Source organism: Psammomys obesus, unplaced genomic scaffold (genome assembly GCF_907164565.1).
Source record: "Psammomys obesus unplaced genomic scaffold, mPsaObe1.curated_primary_1811, whole genome shotgun sequence".
Taxonomy (NCBI): domain Eukaryota; kingdom Metazoa; phylum Chordata; class Mammalia; order Rodentia; family Muridae; genus Psammomys; species Psammomys obesus.
This window is the reverse complement of record NW_026592890.1, coordinates 6,811,005-6,823,444: the sequence shown is the minus strand read 5'-3', so window position 1 is coordinate 6,823,444 and position 12,440 is coordinate 6,811,005. Positions and strand designations below refer to the sequence as shown.

General features: G+C 41.9%; 1 protein-coding gene across 2 annotated transcripts in view; it reads left to right on the top strand.

Moving 5' to 3' along the window:
• The first annotated feature begins 2,583 nt into the window (after nucleotides 1-2,583).
• Nucleotides 2,584-12,440, top strand: part of Rsph3 (radial spoke head 3) — a 45,133-nt gene continuing 35,276 nt past the window's right edge. For both annotated transcript variants that reach the window (XM_055616079.1, XM_055616078.1), the window contains exons 1-2: nucleotides 2,584-3,330; nucleotides 10,245-10,332. In XM_055616079.1, coding sequence (XP_055472054.1) covers nucleotides 2,783-3,330; nucleotides 10,245-10,332 — 636 coding nt within the window. In that variant the 5' untranslated portion in view covers nucleotides 2,584-2,782. The remainder of the gene's footprint in view (nucleotides 3,331-10,244; nucleotides 10,333-12,440) is intronic.

Sequence of the window (12,440 nt, the reverse complement as noted above, 5' to 3'; positions counted from 1 at the left end):
ACGTGATCTAGGCAATCCCTCAATTTAAATTACCTTCTCTGATGACTCTAGACCTGTCGTCTCAGGTTGAGTTAAAGCTAAGATACTGTGCTATCTTTAATCTTCAAAATATCCCAAACACACCTCTTCTGTTTTTCTTACTATTGTTCTAACTCCAGGCCCTTCCCCTCTCTAAACAACACCTTCTTAATTAGCCTCCATCCCAGGCAATCCATTCTTCACACAGCCGTTAATGATCTCTGCTCAAGTCATCTCATTTTTCCCTAATATCCTTCTGTGATTCCTTCCTATGAAGCCTTGCCGATTGAACTGCTTATCAGCGCTGACACTCTCAAAGCTCTCTTCCAACTCCTCTCCCTGGGAACTCCTAATTCTGGCTACCCTGCCCTCCTTCAGCTCCTCAGCATAAGAGGCTTGCTTAGAAACAACGACTTGACCGTCACCTTCTGCCTGAACTGCTCTCCCAGCAAATGTCATGTGGCTGAGCCCTTTCTACATTGCATAGGTCTCAGTTAACTACTACTTCCTTTGGCCTTTTCTGCCTTTTAATCCAAGACACTTGGGACACCCTACTGTAATATCTCACTGTGTTTTCATCAAAGTACTTGTGCTTAACATTTTCTTCCTTTTTTTTCTTTTCTGATTCACTTGCCTATTATCTGCCCCTTCCTCCATAATAGGAAGAAAATTCCATGTTTCTCTAGGGTTCATGGGTATGCCCAGTTCCAGGGAGGTACTTAGTGTTTGCTGAACAGTGAACCTCCCAAGATCTCTTCTGTCTTCTGTTATTTGTACTTGGAAACATTTTGAAGTTAGTTTGAATAGCCAATTGCTCAAATTTTTCACATCAAAAAATAAGAGATGTTCCTTCCTTTTCCTGGGTAAAATGCACACCTCTGCTATTGACTCATTCAGCAAACAAACTGAAGCTATTCAGCAAAGGTGCAAATACCAATGGACATAATGCCTCAGTAAGCATATGACCTCACTATGGAAACAAATGTGTCCACAGGTCCTACTCAGTGCCCCAGTGAGCAAAGGATGGAAATGTGTCTGAAGGCTATATCAGCACAAACCAGAGAAATAAAAAAATGTCTTCATGGAGAAAACAATAGAAGGGGCTGAGATTTGAATTGTGAGCAGAAAATTATCTGTGAGAAGGAACAAGGAGAAAGCAATGAGCAGTATGGCAGGGAGGGGCCATAGTAAAGGTCCATCTCCAAGAAACAGTGCTAAGGCACTTGAGATCAGAAAGCAAGCAGGAAACAGACAGCAGCTGTCTGTGATGTAGAGTAAGGACCCTGAACTAAATTTTACTCCCTTGTTTTTATGATTCATCTACTAAAATAATAATTCCAGAGGCAAGAATGTTATTTTTATTTTTATTTTTTACTTCTATACCTCCAATTTCCAATGACCAATGCTTGGCATGTAGCAGATACTCAAAATCCTTTAACCGAATCATTGTGTTTCAGACCATCCAAGACAGAACATAAATATCTGGAATTGTTACCTCAGAGACTCCACACGAAACATAAGATTGTATTATCACAAATATATAAGTACTACTCTAACCAAAGAATTAAATGAGGCTTCCCTGGGAGTCAAATAAAGAGAACTAGAGAAACAAACCTCCATAACTTTTAGTAGCTATTACATTGTTGATAAATCCCAGCTATAGCTGGGACGGCACCGTTGGTTACCTACTCAGCGCCCATTTTTCCCTGTGTAATCACCAATTTGCTCCTTCTTCCTCCTGTAACCCTCAAGTTATCACTCTAGTTCTGAATTTAAGTGAAAGAATGATTTATTGTTTTGGAAGTTTGGAGTTGGTTTCCTGTTCCAAGGGGGATAAAAACATTCTGATAAGCTGTACAACACTTCTGTGAAATAACATCAACTTTTCTTTAGCATTTCTACAAATCATTGGGTGGAGTTCAGAGAACAACTTTCAGGAATTGTGTCTCTTCTGTGGATTCCTGTGCTCACACTCGGGTAAACACATTTGCTTTTAGCCTCTATGCTGTAGCCCCATCAGAGCCATTCTAAAGGCACCTTCCCAGACGCCAACCTCAGCGCCACTTACTTTAATGTCACTTTCTCAAAGGTTTCCTCAAAACTAGTTAGATCGAAAGTCGTTAGCCGTGTGTGTCTATAGCATTTACTACAGACTTTTTTGTATACTTATACAATGGTGACCCTCTACGTTAAACCGTAAATTGCATTCACCAGTTACAGTTCGAAGTCCTGAAGCTTCATTAACACTTAATCCTCACAACTCCCAAGGGATAAAATCTGCTCCTCCCATTTTGTAGGTTGAAAAATAAAGCGTGCAAGCACACACACCAAAAAATGTATAACCATAGCGGAAGGGAACCCTGCCTTAACCGACACCTGATCCAGCCCTTCCCCAAAGTGTCTAAAGGGTGGCCCAACTTGCTTTGAGAGCCCAGAGGTCCTCTAAGGGGCTGGCACTCCTCAGTGCGCGGGGAAGGTAGGCGCGGCAACTCACGCCAGGTAGCGGAGGAGGAGCTGGGAAACAGGACACCGCCCGCCATGCCCCGCCTCTGCCCCTGCCCCAGCGCGTAACAGAACTGGGAGCCCGACAGCCAAGGGTGTGTCGCCGCCCGAGGAGCGGGGAGCGCGGCGGCGTGGCGGCAGAAGAAACCACCGAGGACACCCCTGAAAGAGCAGGAGCACGTGGGCCTGCGAGAATGGCGCTGACAACAGCCCCGCCAGGCGGCGCCCCTCAGCCGGGCCAGACGGCATCACCTTTGCCGCAATGGCCGCCGCCAACAACGCCGCGGCGGCCCTGCCTGCCAAGAAGCGGCCACCGCGCAAGCGCAGCCGAGGACCAGCAGGTGGGCGGGGTCGCGAGCCGGAAGTGCCCTTCACTACGGGCCCCTCCGACCACCCAGCGGGCCGGAACTGCCTGGAGTTCCCGCCTCCAGGCGGAACTTCGCGTCGCCCGGCAACCGGTGCGGGCGCGTCAGACTCGCTCCACGCTCCGGGGAGAAAGCCTTCTGTAACAGAGACCCCCTGCGCGGACCGCCTCGCGTCCCGCCCGCTTCCCCGAGAACCGTGTCCCCGCGCGTCGCGGCATCCCTGCCCCTGGCACTATTTATACGTCTCCGGCTCCCACCTCTTTTTAACCCCCACCTGCTTCAGAGTCCGCCTCCACCGAAGGGGAGGCGGTTCGACCCCCAACATGTCGGCGTTGACAGACCGCAGCCCTCGGACGACCGAGGCCTCCGGCACCTACACCTACACCAGCAAGCCCCGGGCCTTGTCTTGCCAGCGCCACCGCTACCGGCCCAGCCTTTTGCAGCCGTGAGTGACCGAAGTAGCTCACCATAGTCTGGTCTCCGCTTTGCATCCCATCTGCTTTCCCTTGTGTACACTCAGTCAAAACTTCCTGCCCTAAAACAACACAACTCTGTGGTTAAATAGGCACCACTGGTTGAGCCATGACAGGTACACGGATAGTTATGGACACCACCAAACACCACACGGGGACATTCACAATACACAATCTTTCTTGATCCACAGTTCTGCCAAGTTGGTTTCATCACTCCATCATGCAGATGAGGAAAGTGAAGCACAGGAGTACACGGATGGCGTGTACCAAATGAAAGAGCTAGCCACGAAAGCCCTTCTCACACTAGTCTGGGCGGACATAGGTTAGCCTCCCATGTCGGACCACAAAAAGTACTGTTCACCCCAGTATTTGCCTCTATATGTGAAAAGGACCACAGAATTTATGGTTCTCTTTGAGTTATTCTCCCTGTAAGCTTCAAGTTTTGGAACAAGCGCAAGCTTCGTGGTAGCGGGGAATTCCACACCTTTTGTTCATTTAGAATTTTGTCTAACACATAAGAAGCTCTTGGTCTAAATTGAAGTGGTGATTGAACACTTGTAACTTTCAGCCAGGCCTGACAACAGACCTGATATCCTAACTCACCCAGAGGCAGAAGCATCGGGGTGGCTAATTTTTTTTTTTTTTTTTTTATGTATAACTAGTTGATTTTTTTTTTCTTTATTTCTCTCTCTCTCCTTCCTTCCTTTCTCTTTTTTTTTTTTTTTTTTTTAATTTTCGAGACATGGTTTCTCTGTGTAGCCTTGGCTGCCCTGGAAATCACTATGTAGATCGGGCTGACCTTGAACTCAGAGATCCGCCTGCCCCTGCCTCCCAAGTCCTGGGACTAAAGGTGTGCGCCACCACTGCCCAACAACTAGTTGCTTTTTATGTTGAAATAAGATGTTCAGTAATTGAGCGGTCTATCAAAGGAACGCAGAAAACCATAGTGAAATGTTTCATGAAAGTAGTTACTTACAGAGGAGAATAATTAAGAACCTTAACCATAAGAATGGTTACCTTCCATGATACCATTATAAACAAACATATCCAGCAAGATGCCATTAGCTAAATTTCCTGGTGAGTGACTATATAACCACATCCAAAGAGTGAATATCGTTAGGTCAGTCTGCTTCTGTTCTACAAGGTTCTTAGTCCAGGCTTGTTCAAAAAATTTTATATTGATCATAGTGAATAACTTTTCCAGATAACTTGGCTGGATAGCAGCATGTATTTCTAGTCCCAAGCATGTACATATTTTATAAAGGGAGTCAAGATTACAAATTATCTTTATTAGATATATGACTCGACTGAATCCCAGTGTTATATTTAGGTATGAGAAGCCAATTTCACCAACACAAAAATGGAAATATCTCATTTTTTTCTCAGAGAAACTTAAATTTTTAAGATGACTACAAGCCCAATGTAGTTCAAAGGGTTCTTCCCTTTTGTAGCAGAATAAATGTAAAACTGAAAGAAAGCATTTGAATAACAGGTTGTGCATCTCTTATCTGGAAGCCTAAAACTGTTTATTAATGTATATGTAAGTATCTGTGTATGTGTGCATGGGAGTGCAGGTGTCAGTGGAGCCAAGAAGAGGACCTCAGAGACCCTGGAGCTGGAGTTGCAGAGGGTTGTGAGCTCCCTAACATAGGTGCTGGGAACCAATTCTGGTCCTCTGCAAGAGCAGTATGAGCTTTTAACCCTCGAGCCTTCCCTTCATTCCCCAAACCTGAAGATCTTTGAATGCCACTATGCCACAGTAGAAAATTCCACAAAGGACATAATGTGACTAGTGATAGAATACAGGTACAGCAAAAATATTGCATATAGTTACTTACCTTCAGGCTATGTATGTAAGGCATTTATGAAACATGTTTACATTTGAGTCATTTATTCGCAAATATTCCAAACTATGGGAAAAAATCTGATATACTTCTAGTCCCAAGTATTTCAGGTAAGAGTACTCAGCCTATACGTATTTTGTGTATTTGTTGATAGTCAAGTGATTACAAACACGTTAATTCAGTTAAATTCACCTTTAGGCTTGTGCCCAAACCAAAGTATGGCATCGTTGTCTTAGAACTCTGTTAGAAGATGGCATGTAAAACCTAGTGAGTGGTTTTTAATTTAAAGAAATGAAAAAAAAATATTGCACTGTACCTTTTGTTTTTCTCTGATGTTAAGGTGGGGAGATTTTCCTGAATTGTCCATGTAGAGGCATGCCATCACAGTGAGCCCATGAGGTGAAAGAAAAAGACAAGGAGGTTGAGTCAGAGGAGTCGTGAAGTAACTTCCTTCTGGTTGCTATGATCAAATGCCGAGCAGAAGCAAGCCTGACAGAGAAGAGTTTATTTCAGCTTTGGTTCAAGGGGATATAGTTTATCATAGCAGGCTGTTGCCATCACATTTGCAGTCACAAAGCAGAGAAAGAAAGATGCTGATATTCAGCTTGCTTTCTACTTTTTATTCAGTATGGGACTGCAACTGTGGAATGATGCCATCCTCAATATCTATGCACAAATCCAGCTCATCAGAAGGTACCAGAAGGAAAACTCCAACCCAAGGAGGTTAACTACACCTGTGAAAACACAGGAAATAATTTTACACCAGCAAAACCAAAAGAAGGGAAGAAAACACACACACACACCACCACCACCACCACCAACAACAACAATAAAATACAACAACAACAATAAAATAACAGGAGTTTCTTAGTTCTATTAGCCATTAACTTTTAATCCTCTGAGACAGTTTAGATAAGTAGTTACAGGAAAACAACAAGAAAGCATATGTCTCAAAGCAGATGTGAAGATATAAGGGCTTCTTTATCTTCCAGTGGTCTTTTATATCTCTGGAGGTGACAGAGGGGAAAGAGAGGCTGCCAAGGGCTAGCAAAGGCCTCACCTTTGGTTTCTGCCTTGCCTCAAGCAACCCCTTCTCTTTGCCTTCTCTAAACTAGGCCTTTTCTTTTGTACTAAGTTTTCTAGATGTGTATTTGACCCTAATTTTAGTTCATTTTTACATTTTCATACCAGTGATAGTAAATTTTCTTAGTTTAAATACACAGGCAAAGAATTGAAGTGCCATCTGGTAAAGTTAACATGCAGATGGATTTGTGTAACTGTTTAAGTTGGATTAAAGAGTCTACTGCAATGTGAGTTGTTCCTATTTATTAGATACTGCTACGGTGCCAGGTATTGTAGCCCTCACTATAGCTCTGAGAAGTAAGTGACATCGTTTTCACTTCCCGAGGTTATACAACTAATGTGTTATAGCCACAGCCTGTACACAAATCAATTTGATAGTCTGTCCCATGATTTGTCTTTCTTCTAGACCATATTTTTAGGCCAGTTAGCTGTACATGGAAGTGATTAGCTTCTTTTTTAAGCCAGTCTATGTATAGTGCTGATTCTAGCATGCTGACACATGGTCTAAACTATGGCATTACCCATAGGAGTCTGCCAAACACTGAGAAAGGTGAGAACTAAACAAGAGAAGAAGGCCACTATCCAGGAAGGGGCATGAAAGAAGTGTAGTAGAACCTGAGAAAATAGCCAAAAGACTTTGGAGATTAGGAGAGGGAAATATTTCAAAAAGAAGATAACACGCTGGGCATGATGGCACATGCCTGTGATACAAGCATAGGCAGAGGCAGGCAGGTCTCTGTGAGTTCCAGGCCAGTCTGGTTTACGAAGTGGGTCCAGGACAGCAAGGCTACACAGAGATACCCTGTCACACAAAGAAAAGAAAAGAAAAGAAAAAAAAGAAAAGATATCACATGTTCAAATTCCCATTTAAAAAAAGAAGAAAAAAATAGGTGACCAAAGACAGTTTACCATCTTCTGCTCATTGTATTGTTCTTTTTTGTATTCGTATAAATGACCATACTATCCAGGTATGGTGTCACATGCCTTTAATCCCAGCACTCATGAGTTTGAGGCCCGCCTGGTCTACAAGGTGAGTCCAGGACAGCTGGGGCTACACAGAGAAACCCTGTCTCCAGAAACAACAAAAACGTATTAGAGAAGAGATTTTTTTTTCTAAAGTAAAATTAAAGTAGTATATAGTATTCTGCAGCTAGCTTTGTTCCCCTCTTACAAATGTTTTAAATCTATTTTCCTCCTATTTTGTTATTTGTATATACATATACCTAGTCATAAAAAGTACCTAAAAGCATCTGTTCATGTCTAGGGCAGTCTTACGACTTACATCTCAATCTCCCTTTCTGCCTGTTGGCTCACACCTGTCCTTAAAGTAAACCTTTGTATCCATTTTTCTTTACCTTTCAAATTCATTCCTTCTTATTTATGGATACATACACAACAGCTCTGTGTGTTTGTGTACTAGCAGAGGAGAGAGGATTTAAGCTCATAGTTCAGAAACTTTGTTGTATGGTGATTTGGTTCCATGCAGGATAAGCAGAGCATTGTGGTAGAAAGGGTGTGAGGAAACAGGGGTGTTTAGTTCATGGTGGCCGGAAAGCAGAGGAGAAAATACCGAGAAAGAACAAGAGTAAAGACACACCCTTCAGTGTCATATTCCTAGTGATTTCACTTCATCCAGTTAAACCCAACTTTTTATAATTGCACTTGTCCATAGTCTGTGGTCTAAATTATAGATGGAGTCAGAGAGCTCTTGACCTAATCATCTCTGGGACATCTCTGAGGACAGACACAAGTCTGCTTTACTAATCTCCTAGGTGTCTCTCAAGCCAGTCAGTCAAGTTGAAAGATGACTGTCACAGTTTATTTCATAGCAACCGTAACACACGTGATGCTGAACCTCCTCTGCCCTCTTAATAATTGGAGTGGTTACTCCTTTTTCCATATCATCGTTGTAATGCAGAGTATGAGTATAACCATCATTGTTAAAACTTTGCACCGCTGATAATTACTCAAGTCACTTTGAGCTTTTGCTACAAAGAATGAGGTTTGGCAGATAACTGTGTGCTGGGCCTTTTACTTCTGTGAGGCAGGTTCTGAGGAATGTCATTATTAAGACATACATATTTTTAATGTGAGCAAATACAATATGGTTGTGCTCCAAGAATATTTAAGCATAAACCTTATCAACGGTTGGTGTTATGGATTTTGTTGTTTTAATAGTGTCAACCCAATATTTTCTTTTATTAATTAACAGTAGGAGGCATTAACTAAGTCAGTGCTACTTGGATATTTCTCTTCTAAATGGATATAGAATAAATTGAGGAAGAAATGTTGTTCCAGTCAGTTAAGAGGTGTTTTTCAGTAGTCCAGGTAAACGATGGTGATGGCAGTGAGCTCTGAGCAGGTATAATAAAGGCTGGGTTGTGCAGTCGGTACCTCTTTCTAGCTGGAAGGAAAGAGGGAGAAGGCAGTTACAGAGGACAACCAGTGTTCGTGAATAAGGCACAGCTGTGGTTATTGGCACCGTTTGATGAACTTGAAGGAACAAGCTGGAATGAGAACAGTTCAGTTTTAAAATTGTCTTTGGCAGCTGGAGTTGAGAGTATTAAACTAAAAATAAAATAAAATTGGTATGTAGATTACAATTGAAGCTTTGCACATGGATGAGATAATCTAAAATGGGGGTTTTCAACTTGTGAGTCATGACTCTTACAGAGATCACATGTCAGATATTTTACATTATGATTTATAACACTAACAAAATTAAAGTTATGAAGTAGCAACAGAATAATTTTATGGCTGGGGTCACCACAACATGAGGAACTGAACTAAAGCATTGGGAAGGTTGAGAACCACAGATCTATAGACAAGAGAAAGCTGAACCTTTAGGAAGTACAGATAAGTAGCTGGGAAACAACCAGAAAGTTAGAAAAGACAGTGCTCCCACACAGGAGCATGTAGCTGAGCTGGGCACAACCTGCGATCAAGTAGCATGGACAGAAAAACATGCTTTGGTATGTGTCAGCAGCTCAGCCTCACTCAGGCGCTTCTGATAGCCTGTTGTGGTGTAGGTGGAGGATGGCCTCACAGCTAGACACAGACGAGCACTGAAGGACTCCAGAGCGATTGGCTGTGTGTTTGTGTTCTTCACTATCATTACGATTCCTGAAATTCAAAATGTGTTAATATTTTCAATAGTTTTTTGAGTTTAGAGAACAATGCAAAGTTTGACTTTTAAAAAAAAACTTGATTCTTTTATTAAATGTATATTTTCAATCCCCGAGTGGGGCTTATTTCAGTCTTTTAGGACAGACTCCAATTCACTGGGCTTCTTCCACATTTGTTGAATGGTCTTGAGTATTACAAGCCTAAACCCAGCTCTGCATATTACTAGCAAAGGAAGTCTGGGCAGCCTTTCCATTTCTCTTCTGTTCAATAGGAATAATAGTTCCCAACATGAAATTATTGTGAGTAATAAAATTTGTAGCTGGGTGGTGGTGGCAGTACACACATACCTTTAATCCCAGCACTTGGATGGCAAGGACAGGTGGGTCTCTGAGTTCAAGGCCAGCCTGGTGTATAGACCGGGTTCCAGGACAGCCAAGGCTGCATAGAGAAACCCTGTCTCAAAAAACAAACAAGAAAAAGAAAGTAAGGTCTAGCCATATAGTAACTATTACATAAAGAAAAGCTGTGTCTCCATATTTTATGGATTATACTATTTATGGTCTGTACAATTTCTTTTGTACATTTGTAAGTGTTTTATTTATATGTATTTATTGTGCGGGAGACACATGTTCCATGAAACTGGAGTTAGATGGTTGTCAAATGTCATGTGGGTGCTGGGAACCAATTTGGGTCTCCTGGAAGAGCAACTGCTCTTAAGCACCAAGCCATCTCTCTCTCCTCTGTAAGATATTTTTAATCTAAATGCTATTGAAATGGATTTACTTAATGGATATAAATGCTGTACTATTCACTTAGAATTTTCTGTTTTACAGAGCTGAAGAACCTTTGACTTTTGGAAACATAATGTATGACAGAAGGGTGGTCCGAGGCAACACCTATGCACTTCCCACAGGACAAGTGGTAAGCAGACTGAGTACTTGTCCTGGTTTAATTCTGTTGCTGTAACAAACACTAGGACCAGAAGCAGGTAGAAAAGGAAAAGGGTTATTTGACTTACACATCAGGTCACAGACCATCATTGAGAGAAGTCAGGGCAGGACCCCAAGCAGAAACCATGGAGAAATGCTGCCTTGTGGTGAGCTTAATCAACCTTCTTACACAATCTAGGAATGGTACCTCCCACAGTGAGCTGAGCCCTTTGTGTCCATCATTAGTCTAAACATTCTCATGCAGATGAGGCCACAGGCTAATCCAGGTGACTCTGGATTTCTGTCAAGTTGACAATGAAAACTAAGCAGGCCAGTTGTCTAACACAGCTTTCATGTTATCTGTGGTGAAGAGCAGTTGTGTGTTTGTGTCAAATTTTAATGTCACCCAAAACCTTTATAAAATGAAATAAAAATAAATTACTTGAAGAGTGAATTTTTTAAAGACATAGAAGCTGGAGGTGTGGGCCATGATAGAGCAGTTGCCTAATGTGTGCGAGGCCTTCAGCTCAGTTCCCAAAACTGCCCCTCCCAAGTATGTTTGTGTATATATGCATATGTATACAGGCATTATGTGTTATTGAATATTAATATTTACTATTGATTTAACTTTTAGTTAAACAGTGGTTATTCTTAAACCAATTGTATACCCAAATCACCACATAGAGACGAGGATGTATTTATTTAACCTAGAGGACAATGCTGGGCAATGATTACTCCATCCTAAACCTCCAATCCTGCATAGCTTCCTACCATTCAGATTGCACCCACTGGACTTGCTTTTAGTCATATCTTAGGTCCGGTTCCTCTCTCCTCATGGTTCCAAGACCTCTCCTGCCCATCTCTCTCCTATTTCCCCATTTACTTCCTTCTCCTCCCCTCCAGAACAGGATGTCCCACCCTATTCTCCCCATTGCTCAGCCTTGTGGCTGGTTGTTTTATTGACCATACAGAGAACAAATGGTGGCATGTTTACGCCAACTTGAGACGAGTGATGCTTAGAATGAACATCACAATGCAATGTCCAGATTGAAACCAGATAGTGGGGTAGAGAAATCAGCATTTGAATGAACAAGGGTAAATTGTGTACATTCCACAAGAACATTATTCTAACAATTGTGTATGTATGTATTCAGGTGTATATGTATGTGGGTGTAGTGGTACTTTCGGGAGCTAGAGGGGGAAAAGAGTTACTGTTTGGTGGGTCCAGAGTTTCAGTTACAGAAGAGTAAACAGTCTGGGGGTAAGTAGCAGCACTAGTCACAATGATGTGGATGTGCTCTGCCGTGGATGCTTAGGATGATGGATGTGGCAGCAGCTCATTGTTCCTGCCCTGCCTGCTGCTCTCTTTGTAGTGTACTAAATAACCCTGTTTTCTTTAGTCTAATCTAAAGGGTGAATCCTTTCACCAGCCAAAATATTCCCCAGCATGAAAAAGAAAAGTGCTAACTTTTATATTATACATATTTTCCACAATTATAATTACTAAAATAAACCCTATTTTTTTTATTCTTCATATACTAATGGACCCTCTAAAAGTTTCTAAACCTTGACTTTAGATTTTTGTATTAAATTGTTGTAGATCAATTTAAGCCATTTACAGAAACCACTAATGTGAGGCTACTCTCTGGCTGGTTGGTGCCTGATACATTTAGTTTTGTTTAGATTGTTTCATTCTCTACAACTGATACTATTTTATAATTCTATAAAAGCCTAAATTATGTATCTTTTCTTTACCCAATCAAAAACACAGTATTAAAAACAAACAAACAAAAACAAAACAAAACAAAAAAAAAAAAAACCCACAGTACTGTGCATTGTTTTTGTTGAGGAGTTCTGAGGGAGCTTTGGGGGGTTGTTTGGTTGGTTGGTTTGGTTTGGCTTTTTCCCTGACAAGGTTTCTTCTTTGTGTAGCCCTGGCTGTCCTGGAACTCACTGTGTAGACCAGGCTGGCCTCAAACTCATAGACCTGCCTGCCTCTGCCGAGTACTGGGGTAAAGGTGTACACACCACTGCCCAGGTAGAACTAACTCACTCTTTCTTTCTTTCTTTCTTTCTTTCTTTCTTTCTTTCTTTCTTTCT